This window comes from Ooceraea biroi, chromosome 2 (genome assembly GCF_003672135.1).
Source record: "Ooceraea biroi isolate clonal line C1 chromosome 2, Obir_v5.4, whole genome shotgun sequence".
In the NCBI taxonomy this organism is placed as follows: domain Eukaryota; kingdom Metazoa; phylum Arthropoda; class Insecta; order Hymenoptera; family Formicidae; genus Ooceraea; species Ooceraea biroi.
The window spans coordinates 5,671,828-5,699,557 of NC_039507.1; the positions used below are offsets into that span (position 1 = coordinate 5,671,828).

A 27,730-nucleotide genomic window follows, 5' to 3' on the forward strand; every position below is an offset into this window, starting at 1 on the left:
CCCTATTACAAAAACCTAACACTTACTTTACATATAAAATAAACTCACACACTATAAATATTCTACGCTTTTAAAATACTTGAAAATATAGTCCCCCATTTTTTGCACATAAAAAAAGCCTAAACTAAAAATTCTGTTACATATTATACACACGCAAACGCGCGCGCGTTTTATTTTCTAATCACTACTTCAATTTTGACAAATCGTATAATAAATCTAGTCATATTGCTAATTAAGTAAGCACTTAAAAACTTGTTCTTATGTAAGGGCTTTCTGCAAATACATGAAAGATGGAACATAACATGGCTTTCAGAGTAAGTGATGTGTACTGACATTTTTTAAGAAGCGATCGAGTTTTAGTGCAAAATATTGGAAATGTATGAAAAAAAGAGATTGTTGACCTGTATGATGTTATGATTATGATGTTATTTTTCTAATCCACAGTTCCTGTTAATATATAATATTGCGTTAGGTATTCCATACAAATATATTCCATGTCATTTAATGTTTTACACCTTTAACTCCATCTTCTATATTACCATCTTATAAAGTTTGATACGGCTTTTGTAGCATTTCTAACTTACTCGTTATATTCATGTGTTTATTAGATATAGTAACCTGTAATAGTGTATTCCCTTGACCATTCCGAGCATTAGTCACAGTAGCAAACTCATCTGGTTTTACTGCTTTTAACTTATTAATAATTTCAATATTACCTTTTTTTGCGTCTTCAAATAACTCTTCAACAAGTTGCAGCAAATCAGTAACACTCTAGTATTTGGAAAGATTGAGAGGTGTCTTACCTTCTTTATTCTCAATATTATAGGTTGCACCATACTTCATTAAAGATTTGACAATCTCTAAGTAACCATTGCTGGCTGCAATGTGAAGTGATGTACTACCGCTAGCAGCGGTTTTAGCATTAATAAAGTCATCTAATTTATCACGACTCACATGTTGTAACAAAACCTCGACAATTTCTTTGTAACCTTTAGAAGTAGCAATGTGTAACGGTGTATTATTTTTATTAGTTGCTTGGGTAACATCAGCTCCAGTTTTTAATAAGATGTTCACAATATTTACCCATCCATTGCTAACAGTGTAATGTAACGATGTTCTTCTATCAATGTCTTTATCATTGACATTAATTTCACCTTTTAATAGACGTTGCACAGTTTCTAATCACCATTACTAGCAGCAATGTTAATATCTTTTTGCAGATATTGGAGAACTTCCGATTCGCTTCTACCCTCGAGTTTAAATATCGAGTTAATCGTTTCTATCTTTTGTAAAATATCCGTAAAACTAGGATGATTTGGTCCAAAAACAGATTTTAGTTGGTCAAAAGTTTCTTTATAAGCTTTTAGTGCACCAATCCATTTGGCTTGAGCAAAAAGTACATTTGCTATATTACCTTGAGTATATAAGGTATCAATATGATTTGGGCCCAAAACGCTTTTTCGGATATTTAAAACCTCTTGGTAAGTTTTCAAGGCTTCATGATATTTCTTTTGATGGAATAGTACTCCGGCAATGTTATGTGACGTCTTTAGAGTATCAGAATGAGTACTACCGAAAATCACCTTCTTCTTTTCGAAAACCTCTTTATAAATTTCCAATGCCTCTGCGTATTTACCCTGGTTACATAGTACCATTGCTATATTATTTTGAGCACGCACAGCACCTACCGCAGCGTTTACATCTGACATGTTTCTTCTCTTTTCAAAAATTATCCTATTAATATTTAATGCTTCTTCGTACTTCCCTTGTTTATCCAATACTAATGCCATGTGAAACTGAGTATCTAAAGTATCTGAGTGATTTGGTCCTAATATTTCTTTTTGTTTCTGATAGACTTCTTGATAGATATTAAAAGCTTCCTCATTTTTTCCTTGTCCATGCAGCACTAGAGCAATTGTACTTTTTGTATTTAAAGTGTCCGTATTATTCAAACCCAGAACTTCTTTCCGTTTCTGGAAAATGTCCTCAAGTGTATTTAAAGCTTCTTGGTAACATCCTTGTACGTATAATGCCTTAGCTATACACGTTTGAATATCTAAAGTACCAGGATTATCTGGTCCTAATATTTCTTTCTTCTTTTCAAATACACTTTTGTAAATACTTAAGGCCTTTTGATATTTACTCTGATTCAAGAGCGCTAAAGCTGTATTAAGCTGAGAGGATACATCACCTTGTGATATCTGTTTCAATTGGTCGAGTTTTGAAAAGTTGCTATGCACTGCAACAACTACTAGCGTTTTGTTTTCTCTGTTATGAGCACCCATGATAGCTTTTATTGTGTCAACGTCCTTTATTTTATTAAGATCATTAATAACTTTAGAGTTGCCATTTTTAATGTTTTTAAATGATTCATTCACTAATTTAAATAAATAAAGTATATCTTTATCTACAGTAAGATTCAATGGCGTTTTATCATTGTCAGAGACAGCATTGTATATTGCACCATTAGATAATAAAGCCTTTACAACTTTTAAGTGAGAGAACTTAGCAGCATAATGTAGAGGAGTAAGCACTTTGTTATCAACAGCATTGGAATTAGCTCTATGTTGTAATAGAACACTGACAACTCTGTCATTGCCTTTCCATGCAGCATAATGCAGTGAGGTTCCACCATCAGCACTTTTGGCATTAATAACCGCTCCCATTTTGATGCAACTCTCAACTTCTGAAAAATCATTACGTTTTATAGCCTGAAATAACTTCTTAGTTGATGTTAATAGATTGATAAAGTTTTTGTCACGAGCCATTACTAACGGTTTTCTATAAAGCTTGTCAACAATATTATAACTTGCTCCATTTTTTAGTAAAACCTCAATCACTTTTCTATAGCCAAAACCAGCAGCAATATGCATAGCACTTATGCCATTGATATCTTGAGCATTGACATCAGCACCTTGCGCTATTAAATACTCCAGAACTGCTAAATGACCGTTGATTGTAGCATAGTGTAGTAATGTCTGATTAATTGTACTCGGCTCGTTAACACTCAATCCCTTACTCAGGAAAAACTCTATAGTATCCTTATGACCCTCTCTAGCTGCAATGTGCACAGGTTTTGAGCCAGAGGCATTTTTAGCATTAATATCGGAACCTTTGTCGACTAGATACTTCACCATTTCTAAGTTACTTTCCTGAGAAGCAATGTGCAATATTGTATAATTATCGTTACCCTTAGTATTCATATCTACTTTCTTGTACTGAAGTAACGCTTTAACCACTTCCAAACGACCATGTGCTACTGTTAATTCTAAAGCTGTTCTACCCTCATAATCCTTAATATTAATATTTGCTTTATTATTTAGTAAAATTTTTACAACATCAGTGTGACCAAGTGTTGCTGCTACATATAATGGTGTTGCTCCGTCGGCACTTTTAACACCAACATTAACAGTAGCTCCATTTGCTATCAAAATCTCAACAACTTCTTTATAACCCTTGTATGCTGCAAAATATAATGGTGTTTCACCATTAATACATGTGGCATCAATATGAGCTCCACTTGTTATTAAAGCATTCACTATCCTCTTATGTCCTCCTTCAGCAGCTACATGTAATGGAGTAATGTTACTAGGACCTTTTATGTTAACGTGAGTTGCGGTTTTTAGCAAAATGTCTACAATATCTTTATAGCCAGCACGCACTGCTAGGAATAAAGGTTTAGGTTCTGTGTTAACATTAGCCCCATTTGCTATAAGAACTTCAACGATTTCCTTCTTATTAAATTTAATTGCAGAAAGCAATGGTGTACAGTTGTTAATCTTGATGTTAATATTAGCTCCGTTTGTTATCAAAATCTCAACGATTTCTTTATGACCTGCTTCCACAGCTATCAGTAATGGTGTACCTGTCATACTGTTTCTTACATCGACTTGGGCTTTATTTTTTATTAGGAGATCAACAACAGTTTTGTGACCTTCTAGAACAGCTGCATGTAACGGTGTAAAATCATATTTAGCTTTAGCATTGACGTTAGTTTCATTTTTGATTAGAAAAACAATAGCATCTACATGATTGTGTCGAGCAGCTATATGTAATGGTGTAATGTCGGTCTTGGTTCTAGCATTAACATCAGCTTTCTTTTTTATCAGAAGATCAATAACATTTATGCTACCGTTCATGGCAGCTGCATGTAGGGGTGTATCACCATCAATATCTTGAGCGTTAACTTCGGCTTTATGTTTTATCAAAAGTTCAGCAATATCTGTATACCCTTTCCTAGTAGCTTCATGTAGTGGTGTTATATTACTATTGGTTTTAGCATTAACTTCTGCTCCATTTCTTATTAAAACCTCAGCAACTTCCTTATGACCACTTTTTACTGCGTAATGCAATGGTGTAACGTTAGTTTTATCTTTAGCGTGAATGTTAACACCATGCTTGAGAAGAATAGTCACCATTTCCAAGTGGCCACTCTGTACTGCCAAGTGTAGTGGTGTTATACCTTCAACAGTGTTACCACTAGCGTTAGCTTTATTTTGCAGTAAAATCTTAACGACTTCCTCATGTCCATCTTTTGCCGCACAGTGTAAAGCTGTTCTATTACAGGTTTTGTCTACGGCATTAACATTAGCTCTGTTTCAATAGAATGCTAACTATCTTCTCGTGACCGGTTTCTGCTGCATAATGTAATGGTGTACAACCATTGATAACTTTAGCGTTAACATCAGCTCCCTTCAGAATTAAAGTGTCTACTATTTCCATGTGGCCGTTGAATGCTGCTGCATGTAGTGGTGTCCAATCTCTATCATTTCTTGCGTTAATATCTGCCTTATGTTCAAGTAAGAAATTGACTAACTCCAAGTGACCATTTTCTGTTGCTTCATGCAATGGAGTAAAACCACCCATAGCTTCATCGATATCAACATTTGCTTCTTTTGTTAGTAGAATCTTAGCAACGTCAACATGATTGTTTCTCATTACATAGTATAAAGGTGAAAGACCGGCTGCATCCTGGATAAAAGTATTAGCATTGCTTTTTAATAGAAAATCAACAGTATCCTTGTGACCATATTGAGCTGCAATGTGTAATGGTGTTTTGCCACTGTTATCCAGATTATCAACATGTAAGCCTGCTTCTTTTATGAAAAAGTCCACAATACTTCTTCTTCCATGCATAGCAGCAACGTGCAGAGGGCTTTGGCCATTAATATCCTTAACATTAGGGCTTAAATTTTGATCAAGGATAAATTTTATAACTTCAACACTAGGTCCCTCAGCAGCAAAATGCAATGTGGTCCACGAGTTAATATCTCTAGCATTAAGATCTGCTCCTTTCCTGACGCAATCTTTTAAGCTTTCTAAGTTTCCTTCTTGCAATGCAGCGAACATTCTTTTCTGATTAGTAATGGTAACTAAGTCTTGATCGTATTTCTCTCTCAATCTGGAAGGATCATCACTCACCAATTTGCCAATTTTCTTGTTACTTTCCATTATATTTTCTTCAATAAGTTTTTTAGCGTTTAAAACAACTGCTTTTGAGGGATCAGATAATAATATATTTACCAATGCATTATCATGGGCTAAATGATTGCGTAAACTTTTTCCACTTAATAAAGGAGTATTATCATCTAAAAAAAGTAGATTATTTTCTAGAGACTTCTTTGAGATTTGTAAAATTGACATTATATCCAAAACAAGCATTTGTATTATTGTTTGCAATTTTTCATCGTCCTTATAGAAAGGAAATGTTTCAGTTATTTGGCCACATAATAAGGTATTGTTTAAAATATTTCTTAAATCAGATAGTTTCAGTGCAAGTTGGTTATTATATTTTTCTTCTGTAACATCGTAAATCTTCTCTTGTTTATATGCAGGAATAAAATACTTTTTTTTTGTATTTAATTCATCTCTTAATTTTTTAATCCATTCGATATCGTCTGTTGCAAGTTCAACAATAAAAAAAATTTCCCAAATTAATCTGTTCACTTTATCCAAGGTGTCATCTTGAATTCTTGACCCAACACTACGAGAAATTTTCATTGATAACGTAGCAATTTCTGTAAGATTATGAGGTATTAGTTTTAGAACCATATTCTTTAATGCTTGATTAGCACGGCATTTTATTTCTCCAATATCGTTGTGGTCCATCATTTTTTTACTCAAGCAATTATTTAAGCTCTTTAATAATGCAACTCCTGTAATGTAATTAGTAACATTTTCTGATTGGCTATTAGAATTGATTATATTATTTATTTTGTGGAACAACCCTCGTTCATAATTTGTCTTCTCCGTTAAATTATCGCTCAATTCTTTAATGAGATTTTCAAGCTTCCCGTGTTCGATCATTTTAAAATGTTCCGAGATCATTTGATCCAATTCAACGGTAGCAAGCACTTCAACAACCGCCTTTATTTCATCTAAATTATCACAATTAATTACCTTTTTTAAAAGTGTTCTGATCATTTTTATTTTTTTGTCATAAAAAATATTAGTAATTACATCACCAACTTTTTTAATATCATTTTGAATACCAATAAAAAAATTAACATCTTTATTTTCCTCAATCTCTGTTCTCTTGAAGAGTGAATAAGCATGTGATAATGAATTGCGTACATCTGTAAGCATTTTTCTTGTATACTTTGGTAAGGATAGCAGCAACAGCTCACTTGTAGTATTAGATAACTTAGGGGACTCTAAGGTGTTTTTTAAATGCTCACCAATAACTTGTAAAACCCTTGTAATAATTAACTGGTCTTCCCTTTTTCCACAATCAGCTGACAATGCTAATTTTATATAATCACTTATTTTCTTTAAAGACTGAATATCCCTAATTTGTTGATAATCACTATACAACTCTTCAAATTGGGGATAACTGTTAATAATCTCTGCAATAACTTTTTCACGTTTTAACTTTAAAACATCTGTACCTTTATGAATATCTACACCTTCTGTAATATATTTTTCGTCTTCGATTTTCTTTGCAAAATTTTCTAAATGATTTAATATTTTGCTTTTATTCAATACAGAACGATAAAATAGATTAATATCTCGTTGTTTTATGTAAGAGGAGATAAAACTGACTAAACAGAACTCTATTTCTTCCCAAGGTAATCTGTGATAAGTTGATTTTAATTGCTGTTTTAATATATGAATATTTTGTGCAATAAACTTTGCTACAAATAAAAACCTTTCATCTACTTCCGTGTTTAAGTAATCTCTCTTCAGTACTCTAATGTTTTCAAGTATTAATTTTATCCGTTCTCTGCTATTATTAAGATTACCCCTGAAGCTTTGGTCGTATCTTGAAGTATTAGAGAAGAAACGGAGGTCTATTAACTTATTTTCAACAAAAATTTCCATTTTGTCTGACAATGATACATTCTTTAACTTTAATTCTTCATAAGCTTTTGAAAGAACTTTGTCCAACTCTCCCAAATGAGCAGCAAAATAATTACCCGGCCAGTTGCGAATGAGTATATCGAGAAGTTCAATGTTACTTGAACGTATAGCATAATAAAACGCATTGTGACGTTCTTCATCTCTATCATCTGGTAATATAGTAGTTTCTGTGGTATCAATAGGTAAATTACTTAAGATTCTATTATCACTGCCAAATAGCCACTCTAGAACTTTCACCTTGTTATATTTACAAGTTAGGATGACTAAATTAGTATTTTTAATGGGATTACTAGCGCGAGCATAATAATCTCTCAAAGTTATTTCATCTTCTGCATCCTTTGTGTAATCAAGTAAATTGCTTAATTTTTTTAATTCAGTAATATTACCCTCTGATATTGCTTTTTTCAGTTTAGTTAAAATTAGGAGATAAAGCTCTTCGGCTTTTGCTTTTCCATGGTAGAGCCTTTTATATTCTTTTACAAATTCTTCTTTTGATGTGCTTAGACGTGATAAAAACTGTGTGTTTTCTCGATAAGAACTAGTTTGTTGGTGAGATACATGCCCAAACCTCTCCACGTTCTCCTCAATATGTGTATGTTCGTCGAACCTATCTTGGTGTTTGTGCTGACGCGAGTTACCTTCCTTTTCATCCTCACTTCTTTTATCAGTAGTTTTCTTCGGAGATGAACTTGATTCCTGGGTAACGTTTGCTTGTTGTGGTTTAATGTCCATAAAATCAGCTGCGTCTCCAGCCTCTTCTTTTGAAACGCTGAAATATCATCAAAAAATATAACGTATCTTCTATTAAAATAATTTCATCAATCACAAAAAAGTAATATTATTAATTTATAGAAGAAATAAACATAGAAAATATAAATCTTGTAGATTTTTATTGCAAATTGCTTATTATTCATGTTGTCTTCCAATGAATTTATAGAAATACATTTAACTCTCATATTTTATATTCTTATAATGGCTACGTTCCGATATTCACTGCCAGTACTGCAAATCTGTAGTATACGTGACAAACTATAGATTTTCAGTACTGGCATTAAATATCGGAACGCAGCCTATAACAAATAAAGTTATAACAATTAATGAAATAGATATAGCTATTACTGGTTAGGTATGCTTTTGCTGATTATATAACTTCAGATGATCATGGAACATTTAAAATACAAACATACCGTATCTTCTATTAAAATAATTTCATCAATTATAAAAAAGTAATATTATTAATTTATGGAAGAAAGAAACATAGAAAATATAAATCTTGTAGAATTTTATTGCAAATTGCTTATTATTCACGTTGTCTTCCACCCAGATAGCCAAGTTTGTTAGAACAGATTTTCGTCAAATACCCGCTACAAATTTTGAAGGCAGAAAGACTGCAGACTGCATACAGGAACTGATATAACAAATGATGTTGTCAGTATGTCAGCAGCAAATACAATATCTGCTCACATAACTAGACAGCAGATAATCGGCAGAAACCGAGCAGAGTCTGCTAATATCTGTCAGCAGATTGACGGCAGAAACCGAGCAGGATCTGCGCGGCGCTGTTGTCCAGTTATGTTTTATACAGATTCTGTCGACAATCTGTTGTCAGGTTCTGTTCTACAGTCTCTGCCGCCAAAACAAAAGCTTAATGGGGACACAGATGACTATGGTTCTGGTGTGGGTTTCTGATCGAATCTGTTGCCAGCCTGCAGGCAGGCTGCGAACATTTTGCTTACTGGGCAATGAATTTATAGAAATACAGTTATAAACTCTCATATTTTATATTCTTATAATAATAGATGAAGGTATAATAATTTATAAAAGATATGGTATGCTATTGCATTGATTATAACTTCAGATGATCATGGAACATTTGTTAAACACAAACATAAAAATAATTATGCAGGGGATAGTGCAAATACATATGTTAGTTTATACATATAGTATCTTAAATACCTAAATATTCTGGACATCATTTTGTTTCTGCCATATTATATTTTTATTTACTATAAATGATAAAAAGCATGCATTTTAGTGATTAATGATAAAGTCTCAAAATGTACTCTCTCTCTCTCTCTCTCCTTCTCTCTGCTATTTTTAATTATGCATAATATAAGAAAACTACATTATTACTAATCGAGATAAAACTTTAAGTAAAAAGAAATAATCAATTGCACAAGCATACATTATTATTAATTAATTAATAACTTTAATTGTACTGTAAACGTGAACATTTTATTTCTTATAGCTTACACTAATATTTTAATAAATTACAGTACTTAAAATATATTTATACACATCATGTATAATACCTGTATTCACCCATATCTTTGGGCGGTTTCTTCTTAATTTCTTGGTCCTCGCTTTGTTCATCCATGTTCACCTTCTCTTTGTTTTGCTTTCAATCGTTGAAAGCTTTCCTTTAATAGAACATGATTTTTTACTCGAAAGTTGTATATAACAATGCACCATATTCAAACGTGTTTGCAACGATGTTAGCGCGGTACACAAGCGGCAATTTCATCGCTTTCGATGAAATTAACGCCCGTACGCGGAACGCAAGGATTGCAGCGCTTTGTTCGATAAAATCTATAATTACGCGTGTTTATACATCAATAACATTTCGATTCAGAAACACTCTTCACAAAGCGCTGTCTCAAGCTGTCTGTTACAAGCATAACGTGATATACGTGATGAAAGGCATGTTAAAAGTGTCGTAACAAGTATCAATAATTAAAAAATGAAATACGTACGTGCAATCGACGAAGTACGGGATATACAAAATACTGCTGAAGTATCACAAAGGAGACCACGAACTTTTCGTGATTGTCCGTTTGAAATATCCGATAATAATGAGTTTGAAATTGGTAGAAACTTTCAAGACACTTTCAAGAGAAGCAGTGCGATTAGCGACAGACTACTTGCAGAAAATTACTTTCTCAGGCAGGAAACGAGATGGATATGTTATCTACGTTACACAGCATAATTCAAGCTCATGCAGCGATGGCAGACTTGAATACCGATTCTCGAGTCGGGATTCCCGATAGCATACGGTACATGTGGAGGGGATGATCTCGCGAGGCATACGTGCTACGCACCATATCGGTGTGCGCACATGGACATGAAACGTGGTTGTGTAAATAACGTGACCATCCCCTCTACATGCTACTGTTCGAATTTGGCATCACTGGGCTGATGCAACTATCGTCGCTGCATTTTGGTATGTACGCTTTCGCGCCTTCTCCTTCTCCGTAGTTAAAATGGCTCTCTGTATCCCCACGACGTGCGATATGCTAGAAATCGATCCGAGATCTCGATTCGAGAAATGTGTGGCCAATCAACTTGCTGCTTTTCCCTCAGAAGCTCTCTTAAGGGCCGTATTCATAGTCGTGACTCAACTTGAGAATCAGGTTTTGAACTAGGTTCAAATCAAATGTTTTAGAAATAAAAGATTGATTTGAACCTAATTCAAAACCTGATTCTCAAATTGAGTCACGACTACCCTGGTAGCACAGTCTGCCGGGGATTGGACTTTCCAGCAGAATTGCACGCGGAACGTGTAATAGAATTGATGCACTTGCTCTTACAAGTCACAGACTTGCAGCAAAATTGCACCAGACTTGCACAAGAGTCTGTCGGTCAGATACATTGCAGCAGACTGCACAATTCTGCGGGAGCAGAAGTGCAGCGAAATTGTACACGCCTCTGTTGTTCAAAATATCAATTTTTGAAGAGCGGACCTACGCGGCAGAAATGCACCAGAATTGCGTACGCGTCTGCTGGTTAGATAAAGTGCATCAGAATACTCAATTCTGCCGAAGCAGAAATGCGGCGAAATTGCAGACGTGTCTGCGTCTTGAACTATCAATTTTAGTGAGCAAACCTACGCAGCAGAATTGCAGCAGAATCACGTATCTCTCTGCCAGTAAGTTGAAGTGCAGCCGCGTGCGCAATTCTGCTGCGGTTCTGCTACGCAGTCTGCTGCACCAAGCGACCAATAGATGGCCAAGCCAGGCGTGACGTTCTCGCAAGAAACATTTGCGTTCTCACCGTATTATAAATAACCATCCGGAAAACCGATCCAGTACTCTTTTCTTCTTCTTTTCTTTTGAAATCATTATTGCTTGAAGTGATATCTCATTCCAAAAGAGTGAGAAGATTCCACTACACGAAATTAGAGAGTAATTCATAAAATATAAAAATCTAGTTTTTTTACAAAAATGTGACTTAACTCTGTCTATCTTTGAGGCACTGATATATAGAATTGATAAATATTTTTCTGATGGTTTCTGAAACCGTTTTTTCGTTGGACATTTTTCTCCTAAATAAACGTTTCAATAAAATGGTTATGAAACGTTACGTTAAAACGTTTATAAAACGGCTTTGAAACCAATGTGTGCTGCCTGGGTACGCTATAGACTTTTCAGTACTGGCAGTGAATATCGGAACGCAGCCTTAGTTTCATATGCTCCTGCCACATGTCTGCTGCAATTCTGCTGCAGAGTATCTTACGCTATCTTCTGCCGTCAGATTTAAGTCAGATTCGGAAATAGAAAACGCACTTTCTGCTGCAATTGTCGTGCATAGTAATTGCGGCAAAATTGCAGCAGAAGTGCAAAAAGTTTACTACCAGGGTATATGAATACGGCCCTTAAATATACATCATTGGCGGTATGTCGTTTGGATTGGAAATTTTCACGACTTTATATGGGTAAATGATCAAACATAAGTTTTAAAAGTAATATCCGAGAGGAACCTGAGAACGGCCAGGCCGCCGTTTTATTTGATACCGTTTTACTAGACTGATTGAAGCGCTTTACACCCATTTTCGAAGATGGAACTATTTCGTTACGCCCATTTTCTGACACTGTGATGATAAGTCTCCACACTTGGTGCGTGCCCAAAATTTTCGCATTGAGAAATACAGCACCGAATGCGAACTTACATTCCGTTTAACATGCGCATGATCTTTTTCTTTATATATTATCATGAAAATATTAAGGGGATCCTGTAGTGCGATTCTGTAACTCGTTATCGATAGTTTTCGGTATCGTTAACTAGCGACAGCCAATGGCAAAGACGATCTTGGAGAAAAGCGTGGCATACAAGGTGCCAAAGTGTACCCCTATAACATTTTCTGCAATTTCAAATGTGGCAACAAATTATGTTTGCCGGAAGGTCGCAAATGGAAAACATACTTTGTTATTGCAATTCTGTTAGCACACTTCCGTCAATATGTAACATTTTCACCGTTCTATTGTCAGATCTGCTCTAATGTTGTCGTCAATTTGATTGTGGAATATGTTCGTCAGATTTGATTCACATTGGAGACCAACTGAGGACACAGTAGGCTCTGGCTTTGGCATTATAGTTCCGCTGACATTTGTTTTTCATTTGGCAACATCCCACAACCAAAATGTTTGCTGGGACAATGACTAAAGATATGTTGATCGAATTGGAAATTATGGTCAATTGTGTAAACACCGACTTTCCAATTTTCAAAGTAATTGTCTACTTCTAGGAGTATAATCGAAAGTATATCAGCCACTAATGAAACGAGAAATGTGTAGTTCGTATACAACAATTTTATTGAAACTACTAAACAGAAATTTCTTGATAAAATCAATATTAATTTGTGAGCTCCTTCGTGGCGTCTGTATTACCGACGGAATGATTGAGTTTTTTAATAAATCTTTTCATTGACAGCGTAGAATGAAAAATCTTTTTGCACGATGAAAGAAATCCTTTTGCACGATATCAAGGGCCTAATCTTGTGCTCTCTTTTACTCTCGGTAACGATTTTACATTCACAAAAGTCTTATAAACACTAATCTTTTTTACTACGCTTCTAAATTTATTTATAAAAGCATCCTCATGTTCCTTTATTCTGTTCCGAGTTGGGAGCCACCCTATTTTGTACGTACAAAGTGTTAAACTTTTATATTAAGCAAAAGTTGGGCTATCGAGTGGCCTTCATTTGGACACAGCCAATGAAATTAATCAAATCTAACCTAACCTAACCAAACTAAGCAATTTGGTTGGCTTGTGTCCAATTGCACCGTGTACAACTGAACCGCTCCTGAGCTATCGATAGTTAGGTTATCGATAACAAAACTGTAATTTTAAAACTTTTTCTCGTTTTTCAAATAAACTCCATCCGTGGAAAAGGAATTTTCATTCTATGCAATCAATAAAAAGATTAGTGTTCACAAATTTTTGGGTAATACAGACGACTCCAGGATCGCCTTAAGTGCAATTCGTTATAAAAGTGTTCCCAACATTTTATCACTTGCACGGTATAATTTCGTTTAATTAAAGCATTTAATTTCGATGCACTATATATAACGAAAGTTTAAGGTCATATAAATATATCATTCAAAATCTACTAGTATTGCTGTATTCTACAGACTGTATGATACAGACACATTCAAAGTATTTTAGTAATATATATAACTTCTTTCTTATTATATTCTAAACACATTGCCGTCGCACGTTCGGACGTTTGTCCTATCCTTGAAATTGTAATTTTCCTACATATACATCCTCTTTTAATGATACAATTTCAGAGATTAATCCAGGTCTGTCCAAGTTTTGACTCGCATCTTCCCCTTTTATTTACTTGCTTCACTGAAAAGGACAGAGAACAAACAATTCAGGTTCCACTCACGTTCGTTGTATTGCGTTCGTGCGTTGCGGTCAGTGTCGCAAAAAATTACACAGCGGTGAGTGGTCGGGGACAGTAGCAGGATATACTGCACTATCATTCAATAAACTTGGACAGGTCTGGATCAAGTGATTCGCTCAGTATAAACTAACGATTTCATTATATCTATCTGGATGTACAATATAATCTATACCTTCATTACAGAGAGTTTGGAAAATAAGATCAAACATTACGAAAAGAAACGGAAACTCGAGATCACACATTCCGATGTTACGTAGCATACGCCTATGCTAATCACAGGATTTCCAATGTATTATACATGTACTAATATTCTTTTTTAAATATACGTGTTTCTTGTAAATAAATATTGCAAATATATGGCGCCTTAAGTTAATGTACGGAGTACGTCGTTCAAATTTATTGTTCGTCGAATTTTGATGCAGCGACTAAAAATCCTCGACCCTACGAATTTTTGCCAAATATTTTATCGGAATTGAGATTTTGATTTTGGAGAACCAATGTTATAAAATAACATCGATAGGCCTGTAACAATATACGCAAAACGATGATCGAAGCTTTTACGAATCACAATTATGAGTCTAAAGACAGTCATTAAACACGATGAGTTTTGTGCACAGCTTATTAGTACTTTTCACCTCGATTAGTAGCTAAATTGCGAGCGGGTCATTCGCAAACTATCTACTCTTGAAAAAATCTAACAGCGATTTATCCTAAACATTCGAGTTGTCCAGATATTTATTTACAGAGGATGAAACTGTTATAGGAGCTACATATATGCGTAACTACAATTCAAAAAGTTTAATTCGAGTTTAAGTGTAACGATGTAATTTCTCCTGCTGTTCGATGCACTTTAGTCACATAATGTCGAATGATCAACTAGATATTGCTGCGGGATTATGATCACGATGGATGACTTAAATGTACGGTCACTAATCAGTGCTGTTCGTTTATTTCTTTTCGCTTCTATCACAGGACGGCATGCATTTGAAACGAGCGTCAAAATTGCTCTCTTCTTCCGATGAGATTTCCTCATTATTTTTACCCTCGGCATCTTCATCCTCGTCTTCCTCTTCGTCCTGTTCCAGAAGTCGTCTCGCCATTTGTACGGCATGCCACTCTCGATAGTGGCCTTTCCTCTTCGTTTCGAAGGCTCTTCTCCTTTCTGAAATTACATGCGTTTGTAGTGAGAATATTTACGATTATATATCATGCATGCATTTCATTAATTTATAACTGTATTATTTTTCACATCTCAGCTTACCTCTTTCTTCAGGAGTTTCTTCATCCTCCTCTTCCTCACTGGACTCCTCAAAAATTTTTGGTTTACTGCTTCCAGCCAATCTATGTTTTGATAGTTGAGCAATTAGTATCACAATTTTGTATTGTATAGCCTCTCTCTCTCTTTTTCTTTTAATTGTGTGTTAATAGCTCATGTTAAATCTGACACATAATTATGGCATCTACTTACTTTGCTGCGATAGTACTGGCATCTAATTGATCAAATTCATGTTCATTTTGAAGGCCCTCAAAATTGTATGGGGTTTTTGGCTCTTCGATCTTCATGTGGCCATAATCCTTGTCAGCAGGATGAAGAGTGGCAATTATGTTCATTTCGTCCCATGTTGTTTCTTTACTCGGCCTGTGGATCGACCAGTGTCACAAATAATTTGAAGAAATCAGATAATGCTCCTTGTTACATCCAAAACTAGGATTCAACATCATGATGCTACCTAATGTCGGCTAATTCCTGACTTGCAAAAATTATCAAAAATTGTTGAGCTTGTAGTTTCTTTTATTGGAGGATACAACTATATTTTACAACGAGGAAACTTCACATCTTTAGCGAATGCGTGTATATTTTTAACACTATTTTTCACAAGAATTCATACGTCAAAGCGAGTATACTTATAAAGAAACGATCTCAGTGATGATTTTTCTGCTCCAGCGAATTTGTCGAAGCGCACGTCACAGTGAGTGACTCCACGATTACCGCGTCGTATGTATAAATATCGCGTGATTAAGTGCGCGTGTCGAGTCACACGGGTCAAGCCGCTTCGCATACTGATGAAGCAGTACCACGAAGACGCAGGCATCTCTATTTTTACGCGAACACATCGAAATTCAATTAGCATTCTATCTTCCTCTCTCCCTCTCGCTCTTTTCTCACCTAGCCGCCTCTGGATTATCAAAACTGCTGGACGTCTTCAAGATTCCTTTGGAAGGCCGTTTCGACAGGTTCTCTGCCATTATAATCGAGCGTTACGATACGTCGGTCACTCACATGCCGCGATGCCGCGGTTGCATGTTTACTATCGAATTTCACTCTGGCTGAATAACCTGCACTGGGTGTCAGTCACTCAGAACATCTTAGCGCGCCCCGCATCGTCAGGAATGGTCTCCACGATAATCAACGATAATCCAGATCGCGGAACCATCGGCCAGGACCGTAGCCAGGCCCGCTGACACCCCTGTCTTGCAATCGTCCACAAGACCGGTTATTCATAGTCGAATCTTATATTCAAGACCGTCTTAAGTATATCGTCAGATACTCCATAACCAATGAAATGATCTATACAGCATCTGCAGATAAACTTAAGACGGCTTAAATATAAGATCCGACTATGAATACCGGCCTTAGGGCCACTTCAACCAAACTCCGGTTAATTTAAATATAAAACATAAAACTTATATTATTTATACGAGAATTATATTATTAGAGATTTTTATGTTGATCGCCCTGTAAGTTAATCAACGATTAAATTAACCGGAGTTTGGTTGAAGTGGCCCTTAAGGTGCTGTTTCAAGCAGCGAATAAATCGCCGCGATTGGAGGTCACGTGGTCATTCGCTGTTCGCTGATATTTTCAGCTGGATTTATGTATATATACAGAATAACCGCACTCGAAATATACCAGAAGATTCCTGAGACTAAACAAAACAATTTTTTCCTTTACGAAAATTTGATCCAAATAATAGTTTTTAAATAAGAGATATTTCAAGTTATTAGTTGTGTATTAGGTCGCATGCCAGCCAGGAGCGGCATAAGGCGCGCGCCTTGCCACACCAATGAAATATATAGGTACATGTTGAAATATACAAGGTGAAACAGTGTGCATAATGGTGGACAAATGCATCAACAACCAATCAAAAATTTGCCTGAAGATTGGCACGGAACACAATATTCAAACACAATATTGGTGAAAATGTATAGTAGTAAGAGAAGCCTACATTTTCGCACAGTACAATTGGACACGTCGCAATTGCGCACCGCTATTAGACACATAAAGTTGCGTACAAATCTTTTGCCCACCGTTCATTCCCATACAGCACAAAATATTCGGAGAATATTCTAACAACATGATTTCCATATATTCTAAGAATATTCGAAAAGAATATTCATAAATAGTTCCACGAATGTTCTAAATGTTATTGGTATGTTATTTGGTAAGTACTCAGAATATTTTAATGATATTCCAATGAATATTCTTATAATATTTTATTTCTTATAATATTTCCCACAATATTCCTAGAATATCCTATACACTCTAAAAATGGCTTCATCGTAATTAAGTGTTTGAATTATACACATTTAAGCAGAAATAATGTTTGACTTATCAAACGCAAGTGGAAAAGCGTTCGAGTTTCAAACACTTTTGTATCAAACATTGCTATATATACAGGGTGTCTCAGAAAGAATGGGACAATGCTCATGTGCAGATAGAGCGGACTGAACTGAGTCGAAAAGTCTTGTACCATTTTACAATTTTCGCAATAGTTAACGAGTTATTAATTATTAAAAATTACTGTATTATTCCGGCCTACCGCCGAATGCAAGTGCGCGGCGAGATGCGACCGTCTAGCTATCGAGGTTGCTAGGCGCGCGGGGTGTTGTTTATTACAAATGACCTGCCTAGCCATTGCCACTGTGATTGCTAGGCACTCGATCGCTAGGCGGTCGCATCTTGCCGCGCGCTTGTATTCGGCGGTAGGCCGGACTAATACAGCGATTTTTAATAATTAATAACTCGTTAACTGTTGCGAAAATTGCAAAATGGTACAGGACTTTTCGACTCAGTTCAGTCCGCTCTATCTACACACGAGCATTGTCCCATTCTTTCTGAGACACCCTGTATATTAAAATTGTTTTGCTAAAATCAAACATAAGTCAAATTAAACAGATATATACGTTTGATTTTTAAACGGGAACCAAATAAAACACAATTTGTGTTTGATTATTAGAAAGTCAAACAGATTTATATTTCAAACACTTTCTAATTACACACTTATGAAACAAACACTTACATACTTAATTGAATTCTTACAAAATTTCAACAAACCAGATGACGCTCGCGGCGCAGTTTCTCGCGAGCAAGAGTTGCCTAACAAGGTATTTATTAAATCGCGATACACTGGGAATATCTGATAATCTGATGGTCGGACTAATTGTAAGATGCAGTAATCTCTCGCTCTAGGAACCAATTCATCCACTACCCATACAGCACAGAAGCTTGCACCAACATTGCAGCAACGTTGCAACGTTGCAAATTGCAATGCAACAGTACAAAGACATTGCAGAGATATATATCCGCAAAATACCAGCACACTTGTAGCAACATGACATTAATATTTCGGAAACATTGCACAATCAAAATTTGTAATTAATTAATATTAATAATTCATTTTATTAAAACATTGGAGTCTTCCTATCCTAACGAGATTAATCTAAATCTATTCGACCAATGTGATGACCAGAATCTGAACTCGGTAATATGCGCATGCGGTGTTTGTCTCTTTCGACTATCTAAAGAACATGGTGGTTGTATGACGCGAGCATCATTCTAAAAGAAAGTAGTTACGTAAAAGAAAAAGGTAAGTACTTTTTTATAATATTATGTCTCATTATAGCACTTGTGTGCTGTTAAAATCTTGTATCTATTAATTATAATAGAGAATCTCTATTTGCCTATCTCACGGTTTATATCACTATAACCTCAAAATTATGGAAATTCATTAGAAAACTGCATCTTAATAGTTGTAATATTTTTAATAACTTTTTCTGTTATAGAAGCTGTTCGTGAAATACACAATCATGCCACTGATGCAGAAATTGCTGAATGCGTTTCCAAGTGGCTTGCTCAAGCTCCGGTTAGGATTGAGAGATCAAAGTATGTCATTTTACATATAATTCTATACATACTTGCAGTATATGTATATTTTTATGTAATTTTATGCTAATATATGAATTTTAATTCCTATTTTATTTTTACAGGCAACATACAAACAAAAACGAAGAAAATTCAATTATTTAATTAAAGGAAAAATATTTTAACATAATTAAAGGAAAAATAATATTTCAAGAAGAGGATTTTTAAGTTTTTTTATAAAGAACAGTTACTTTTTTATAACAAAAATAGAGAAAATGTTTATTTCATTTTTTATTACTATTGTTATATTACATATAATTGTCTATTTATGTTAATAAATAAAAATATTGAAGTTATATAAATAAAAATATTTAAAGTATATAATAATGAATAATTATAATTATTGCAAATTCATTACATTGCAATATTATTATGATGTTTCGTTGCAATGTTCTGAAAAGCGGACATTTTCACATTCCTGCAATCCCATAGCAATGCTGCAAAAACATTTCGCAGTGAATTTGCAATGTTGCTACGTTGCGGTGGAAGATTCCTGCAATATATATGCAATCTTTGCCTGCTGTATGGGTACGCACTAACAAATTCGTTAGACTTAAAACATATAAACATTTGATTTGCAGGAAATTTCAATTAAGTAGAAAATCAAACACCTTACGCGTGTAATATAATTAAACACCAACCACAAACCCAACACTTATAAATGTTTGAAATGTCAAACAGTAATAAACATCTTGAAAATGGCGACAACGAAAGTGTTTGAAATTTTAAACATTTATTATTTAGAGTGTATATATAGAAACAGTCCATAAACATATGCAAAATGTTCATAGAATATGTTACAGAATATTGATAGAACATTCAGAGAATGTGAGTTTTTGTCTACTTCAAATGTTCCATGGAAGGTTCACAGAAACTCTGAAGCATTATATGAGAATATTCTAAACATTCTCCGATATTATTCTATGAATGATCATAGAACGATCTTGTGCTGTATGGGTTTGCACACCGTTCATTTGGGCACACCATAATCGAATCTAACCTTTTTTTGATGGGGGAGAGAAATCTCCAAAAAACTGGCCGCCTCCGGGGATAGGGAGGCAGCGATGTGCGGGATTTTTACCCGCTAAAAAATTCCCCCGGGCCTCAGCGGGCGTTGTGAGAGGGATTTTTTAAAAGTCATCTATACTTCTGTGGAATGGACAAGAAGCATCATCAGCCAACGTCCATACCACGTTGAAAGTACCAGTTCTCGTCCGATCACTGAAGTCAAGCAACGTTGGGCACGGTTAGTACTTGGATGGGTGACCGCTTGGGAACACCGTGTGACGTTGGCACACTTTCTTTTCTTTTTCCTATCATGTAACAGTCATCCATACTTCTGTGGAATGAACAAGAAGCATCATCAGCCAACATCCATACCACGTTGAAAGTACCAGTTCTCGTCGGGAGTCGCGCGCCACCATCGCGTGTCATAGCACGTGGTTACGGACGCTTGACTTTTTGTGCGTACAATAAGAGTATATTTCATTTGTTAATTGTTGTCACGGACTAAAAATACGCCACAGTGGCAGGCCTTCCGCATTTCGATTCGGAAGATCATAAAATACCGAACCGTCACGAGATTAAACCCGATACAGGAGACATAACCTCACATCCGCTCGAGTTAGTAACCGAAGCAACAGATCTGAGCCACGGTGCTCTTCGAAATTTCCGAAGATACTACAGCAGTGAGGCAGATTTATTGGTTACAAAGATACGTCAGAAGATCCTTAAGAACAAACAGAAAAGACTCAACCCAGTCCCGAATATTAATATGACTAGTCTAGGGTTAACAAACGAGAGAGGTCAAAAACACTCCCCTCTCAAACGGTTCAAAATGATACTAATAAAATCGAACGAGATACGAGCAGTACATTCGAAAAACTTTCTCCAGAGGAGAACGAGGATAACACCATGGATATCCAGGAGGATTTACAACCCCCATCAGCATCAGACTATAATGTTAGTACTTCGAACAAATTCAGCGTCCTGAGTGACGTTGCCAATACGCCTAAGGCACCTCGCACAATGGAGTCTGACTTTATGGTCCAGCTAAAGAAGAAAAATGCTGAAAACTTCCATCATACGCAAACCAGTCCAACAGAACAAGGAACACAGAAAGCTAACGCCGGGACAGATACACCAGCCACCGGCCCAGGATCATCTCAATCCGAGGACGACGGAGGACACGCTAGAAAGGAGCAAGAGCAAGCAAAAAAGAAAGACAAACCACCGCCGATCAACATCCTTTATCAAGACCCGAAAGATACCGAGTTATTATTATTAGAGAAACTAGGTAAAGCACGGTTTTCCATAAAAAGAGTCAACAAAAATAAGCATTCATTGCACATGTTTTCCATCAATGACTTTGTTCAGGTAAAGAAATTACTCGCATCAGTAGATACTTGTTTTTACACGTATACGCCTAGAACGGATAAGCCAATAACTATGCTTCTCAAAGGCTTAAATCACACTTATAACCCTCAAGAGATTTTAAGTGAGCTAAAATCGCTAAATATAGAAGATTTAAATTTCACCAAAGTAACTAATTTTGTTACAAAAAAGTCATCGGCAGAAAATATCAAATTACCAATTTTTATAGTACAGTTGGACGCCAGTAGTCACATTCATAAATTACAAAAATTAACACGTTTATGCCACCATGTTGTTTCATGGGAAAAATTAAAAAGAACTGATATAATACAGTGTAAGAGATGTCAAAGATTGGGTCACGTAGCATCCAACTGTAATTTAAGTTATCGTTGCGTGAAATGTAACAGACAGCACATTCCGGGAAACTGTAGCATAACTAAAGATAAGAAGTTAAATAAGGAAGAGATTTTTTGTGTCAATTGCAAGGCGTTTGGCCATCCGGCATCATATAGGGGTTACCCGGTATTACAGGATTTGAAAAAGAAAGCACATGATCGCAGAATTGCAATGCAGAACAAAACAAACAAAAAGATAATTCAATTAAATTCATTTATTAAAAAGAACGTCAGTTTCGCCGAATCGTTAAAACGTAGTACATTAGATAATAAGAAACGTGATCTGACAGAATAATATTAGCAGCATCGCGGCGAGTGAGCCAGACACGTTGCATAGTAACAAATTGATAGATACTCTAGATGATAGCTGGGCTGGCTCTTCGTTTATGCAAGCAATACATGAATTAATTGCGAATTTAAAGGGACAGTTAGTCGCGTCAAAACCAGCAAAAGCAACTAGATGATCTCATCAACAGGATGGGAAATGCAGAGAAAAAATCCGATTACTTATTGAATATAATTGATTCGTTAACGTCGCAAAATGGCTAAGTCAACAAGAAGATCAACGATTAAAAATATGATAAGTTTTAAACTTTTGTCTATAAATGTAAACTCAATTGTAGCTAATCAAAAAAGGAACTCACTCCTTCGCATTATTAAAGATAATAACCCAGATTTAGTTTGTTTAGTTGAAACTAAATTAAAAAAGAATCATGTAATTAATTTTAAGAATTATGAAGTAGTAAGAGATGATAGAGCTAGCAAATATGGAGGCGGTACAGCCATTTTAATCAGAAGAAACATACAGTATAAGAAAATTAATATAGCTTATAGCGAAAAAAATCCAGTTTTAGAAACTTCGGTTATTAAAATAAAAATCAATGCCAATTCGTATCTTTATATTATAGCGGCATATGCAACATGTGGGAATAAAAGAGAATTTATCCCAGATTTAGATCACCTGTTTCAACAACTCAAACTCGAATCTGAGAATGCGTATTATATTTTGGCAGGTGATTTGAACGCTAAAAATATGTCGTGGCTTAATTTATCCAATAATCCAAGAGGAATAGCCTTAAATCGTTGGCTACAGCACCATGAGGTCCAATATAAGGCTAAACTGTACTGCACGGAACTCCCATCATATCCATTTGGCAGATCATTTTTGGATTTAATCATAGCTGATGCAAGATTGCGTTTTGATAATGCTATTGATATTTTTAAACTGCCCAATTTGCTTTATGATAGTGATCACAATGCTCTATTAGCGTCAGTAACTTTCGAGCCAGGTATGTTTATTCAGGCGGTTTATTCACCCAACGATGTAAAGCTGAGTTATAAAAAAGCAAACTGGAACGCTTTTGCCAATAGGCTTCGAACGGAATTGCAATCGAAGATCCCTTGCAATAGAAATTTAACTCATGAAAAGATTTCGAGTCATTTGGAAGAAATAGATAAGGGCGTTCGAGTGGCCATGGATCATGCAATCCCAAAAATATTGTATAAAAACTCTATGGAATCATATTTAAATTCAGAAATTAAACGTTTAATCCAATTTAAGAAGCATGTGTTGACTCAGTTACATAAAGCTCAGCGAAAATGGCCTTATGAAAATAAGCAGACAATTCGGATATTAAAAAATCTTTTAACTAAGGTGAAAGCCCGACTCAAAGCAGAATTTGCTATATCCATTAATAGGTATTGGAGTAATAAAATAAGCAACATTCCTGGTAATGATTCGGCAGCTATGTTTCCGCAAGTGAACCAAATTTTTAGGAAAAAGGATATAACGGAAATAGATGAGCTTAAAATTCCATTATATAGCAAATATATACTAGATACACATGCAATTGATTCCAGTAATATGGCCATGGATACGGATAATAATTTAAAAATTAGCAACTCTGATGATAAATTAAATGTAATGGGAGCTTTTTTGCTGACATTAATAATAAGGAAATAGAGGGCAAGCCGAAATTTACTGACTTTATAAATAAAAAAGCAAAGTTGTTTTATGAGACATTAGAGCAAAATATGACCAATAATGATTTTTTATTTACTTTTAATGATGAATATAGTTCAGACGGCTTTAAATGCAATAGCCAATTGCAACATTATTTTACGAACACCCCGTCTTTAGAAAAAAAGTTCAGGAAACTGAACAGTAAAACATCTACGGGATTAGATGGGATCCCAAATGTAGTTTTAAAACATTTGCCAGTACATGTAATCCATTTTTATGTCATACTTTTCAATAATCTTTTAAATTATAGAAGTTTTCCATCATATTGGAAAAAAGCAAAAGTAATCGCCATATTGAAGAAAAGCAAAGATCCTAAAAATCCTACGAGTTATCGACCTATTAGTTTGTTGCCAAACATCAGTAAGGTATATGAAATGGTTATAAAGGATGCAATATTAGTAGTTTGTCACGATAATAAAATAATTCCGGAGAACCAATTTGGTTTCAGAGCACGTCACTCTACTTTACATGCGATCAACAAGCTTACTTCAGACATCTGTTGGGCCTTAAACGACAAGAAGTGCGTAGGTGCTTGTCTGATAGACCTTGAAAAAGCCTTTGATTCTGTATGGCATGAGGGATTGTTGGTTAAACTTATGCAAAAGAAATTTCCTTCGCATTTAATAGAATTGATTTGTAATATGATCACAAATAGATCTTTCATAACTGTAGCGGGGAAACTTCATTCTTCAATAGAATTTTGGATAAACAATGGGTTGCAGCCTTTGACTATATACCTATGGACTGCTAATGGGCAGCCATTGTGCGATCCAAGATCTCAGCGCCACCAGGTGCCAACGGCCAAACCAAGGACTAATAATCATATATTTCGTGAATATTGTTTTAAGAATATAATATTCACATTCTCTTATACTGCAATATAAAACAAAAAATTCATGGTCATTGTATTAATATGATTTTTTAAATTCTTTTTGAACAGTAAATTGTTGCACTTTTCATGTTAAATTACAAAATAACTTCAAATTCTTTTCTTACTTACAATAAAGCATTAGGTACATGAGAATGTAGTACAATAAAGTATACTTGAAAGGAAAAAATTAAGAAAATAAAAACATAATCTTAAGAGACTAGAAATCAGTTTTATTATACACTAGCATCCCCCGTCACGCGGGCTTCGCCCGCGATATTATGTGTAGAATTAAATAAAAACACATTTTACCCCTTCTCACCCGTTAGGGGTGGAATTTCGGAAAACCCACCCTTAGTGAGCACCTACGTACTAGTAGGAATATACCCTTAAAATTTCAAGTTGATAGATGCAGTGGTTCGGACTGCACGTTGATGAGTCAGTGAGTGGTATTTGACTTATATATATATAGATTACACTTACTGCCCTTTGAACAAAATTAGTTTTGTAAAATTTTTACGGACATATTTTACATGTAAGTTACGTGTCAATTCTTTGCCAAACCAATATAACTTTATTTCTAAATAAAACTCTATTATTGTTTTTATCATTTTATGTTTGTGATTTTCTAATAAATCATTATCTAATACGTACGCGTCAAAATTGGTAAAAAGATTTTGGACATTTATATTTCTTATTACGTGCAAAGTCATTCTTTGAAATGCGTGTTTTATTTTCTATTCTATAAATATTAAATATTTTTTCTGTAGTGCTCGTTATTGTATGAGGTATGACCTCAATGATTAATCGACGTCCGTTCGTAAGTAAGTAAGGAAAAGCCTTTCAGATTCAAGGATCTGTGCATCATCAACGGAATTGCGGACCGATAATCGCAGAGAATTTAAGGAACCAAGTGTGAATTCTTTATTTCGAAACGATTTTTGTATTCCTGTTTTGGCTTTGTATCGTGTGATTGTACATGATTTGATACAACAATAACGAACCATTTTGTTTTCACTTAGAATATGTCACTTATAACACCTCACATGCGTCATGAAACCACAGAACAAATGCTTCAGTCAAAGGTATATGTACGACTATTAGTTCTTGGCTTGGCCGTTGGGACGTGGGTGCGCTGAGATCTTGGATCGCGTCTTTTACATTACCTAAGTGGCAACGTTAGCAGTCCATAGGTATATAGTCAAAGGTTGCAGCAGGGTACAGTGACTGCCCCAGTATTATTTAATATATATACTTGTGATATACTCGAATTGTTTCATTCTTCAGCTGAGTACCCCATTAGCTCATTAGCATTTGCGGACGACCTTATAATATATTTTGCGAATAATTGGCCTACGGTTATACAAGAAACCCTTCAGGATAGATTCGAGAGAATTAGCTCGTATTATCATTCATGGAAATTAAAAATTAATATATCGAAGTGTGAGACTATTTTGTTTAGGCCAAATTTGTCGTACGCAAACCGAAATATAAGATGTTATAAAACATTCGCGATTCGAGAAAAGACTGATAGTAACAATCTTATTCCGCATAAGAATTATGTAAAATATTTAGGAGTATATTTAGATGATAAGTTAAAATTTAATATACATGTGACACGCAGTTAGCGAAAGTGAGAAAAACTTTCCATATGCATTCGAGATTATTTCATTCTAGAGATCTTAGTGTTAAAATAAAATTAATTTGTTATCAGTTATTAATTAGACCAATTCTTGTTTACGGCTGTCCCATAATGGTTTAATATTAGCTCGTCTCAAATGGAGAAGATACGGACCTTTGAACGTCAATGTTTAAGAGTTTGTTTGAACATGTATAGAACGCCGAACACAGAGTATGTGAAGTATAGTAATAAGCTACTTTATGATAGAGCAAATATACACCGCATAGATAACTTTATGTTGAAATTGATCAGAGACCATTTTGCGACTGCGGCGAAAATATGGCTAAATAGTCTGATTTATGGAACGTTATATCCAACTCCCAGTTACCATTGTAATACGTTAAATTCTGGTTACATTCCACCGGAGGCATTTCTTTTTCTTGATGCAAACGGTTACATTCAAGATATAAACAACATCCCAATAATTTATCACATTCCTAGGTATAAGAATTTAAAAACAATAGTATACCCAAGCAATATTAATTGTTTAACTGATAATTATAAATTTGAAATATTGTATGACGCTGCCTAGTGTTGATCAAAAGGATACTCACCGCAAAGATAGTAAGACCTATTGGTGGTTGGAATAATGTTTATTTGTTTATTTGGATAATAATTAAGTTAGGATAAGGGTAAATATAATATATTTTTTTATGACAGTAGGATTAAGTGTAAGTGCAGTATTCGTATTAGCATTAGTGGTAGTATTAGTTTGGTTCGTACAGACGAATAGTTGTATTTCCAATATTTATTTTATTATTTTGTTGACTTTTCAAATAGTTTATTTTTGTATATAAACGTTAAAACACTTAAACACGAAACCGTACCGGATCTTTTTTCCATTTTTTGTCTGGTTCATATTACTCATATTGATTAATGCCCAATGTCGTCGAGACTTGACACTTATGTAGAGAAAATGTATTTTTATGAGTGTATGTTTATACGGTAAATAGTCTGAGAGTCGCAACACACTGCCCACAGACATCACGATTCATTGTAATTGCTTGGTTTGTTTATTGGCCTTATGAAATTGTTATTGTACACTGGAATTAAATAAACAACTTATTACTACTACTACTACTACCAATTCTCGTCCGATCACTGAAGTCAAGCAGCGTTGGGCACGGTTAGTACTTGGATGGG

General features: G+C 35.0%; 3 protein-coding genes and 1 non-coding gene across 4 annotated transcripts; 1 reads left to right on the forward strand and 3 right to left on the reverse strand.

The window, feature by feature from the left end:
* Nucleotides 1-717: 717 nt before the first annotated feature.
* LOC105285954 (26S proteasome non-ATPase regulatory subunit 10-like) lies at nt 718-1,176 on the reverse strand (the record flags this gene model as incomplete). Its single annotated transcript, XM_011350528.1, has 1 exon — nt 718-1,176. A coding segment is annotated over one exon (405 nt), but the record flags the coding sequence as incomplete, so codon positions are not given.
* On the reverse strand, nt 1,095-11,423 carry LOC105285953. Its single transcript, XM_011350527.3, is given in 4 exon segments — nt 1,095-4,589; nt 4,591-8,128; nt 9,672-9,779; nt 10,113-11,423. Coding segments are annotated over 3 exon segments (7,014 nt in total). The 5' UTR covers nt 9,737-9,779; nt 10,113-11,423; the 3' UTR covers nt 1,095-1,178.
* A 2,310-nt stretch (nt 11,424-13,733) lies between these two features.
* On the reverse strand, nt 13,734-16,475 carry LOC105284805 (protein phosphatase inhibitor 2). The gene is made up of 4 exons (XM_020033416.2): nt 16,212-16,475; nt 15,513-15,683; nt 15,306-15,385; nt 13,734-15,206 (listed from the first exon to the last, which is right to left on the reverse strand). Exons 1-4 carry the CDS (start codon nt 16,289-16,291, stop codon nt 14,992-14,994), a joined length of 546 nt encoding a protein of 181 aa, XP_019888975.1. The 5' UTR covers nt 16,292-16,475; the 3' UTR covers nt 13,734-14,991.
* Nucleotides 16,476-20,423: 3,948 nt separating this feature from the next.
* Nucleotides 20,424-20,542, forward strand: LOC113561507. Its single transcript, XR_003406228.1, has one exon. It is a non-coding gene; the product is annotated as a 5S ribosomal RNA (ribosomal RNA).
* Nucleotides 20,543-27,730: the final 7,188 nt, after the last annotated feature.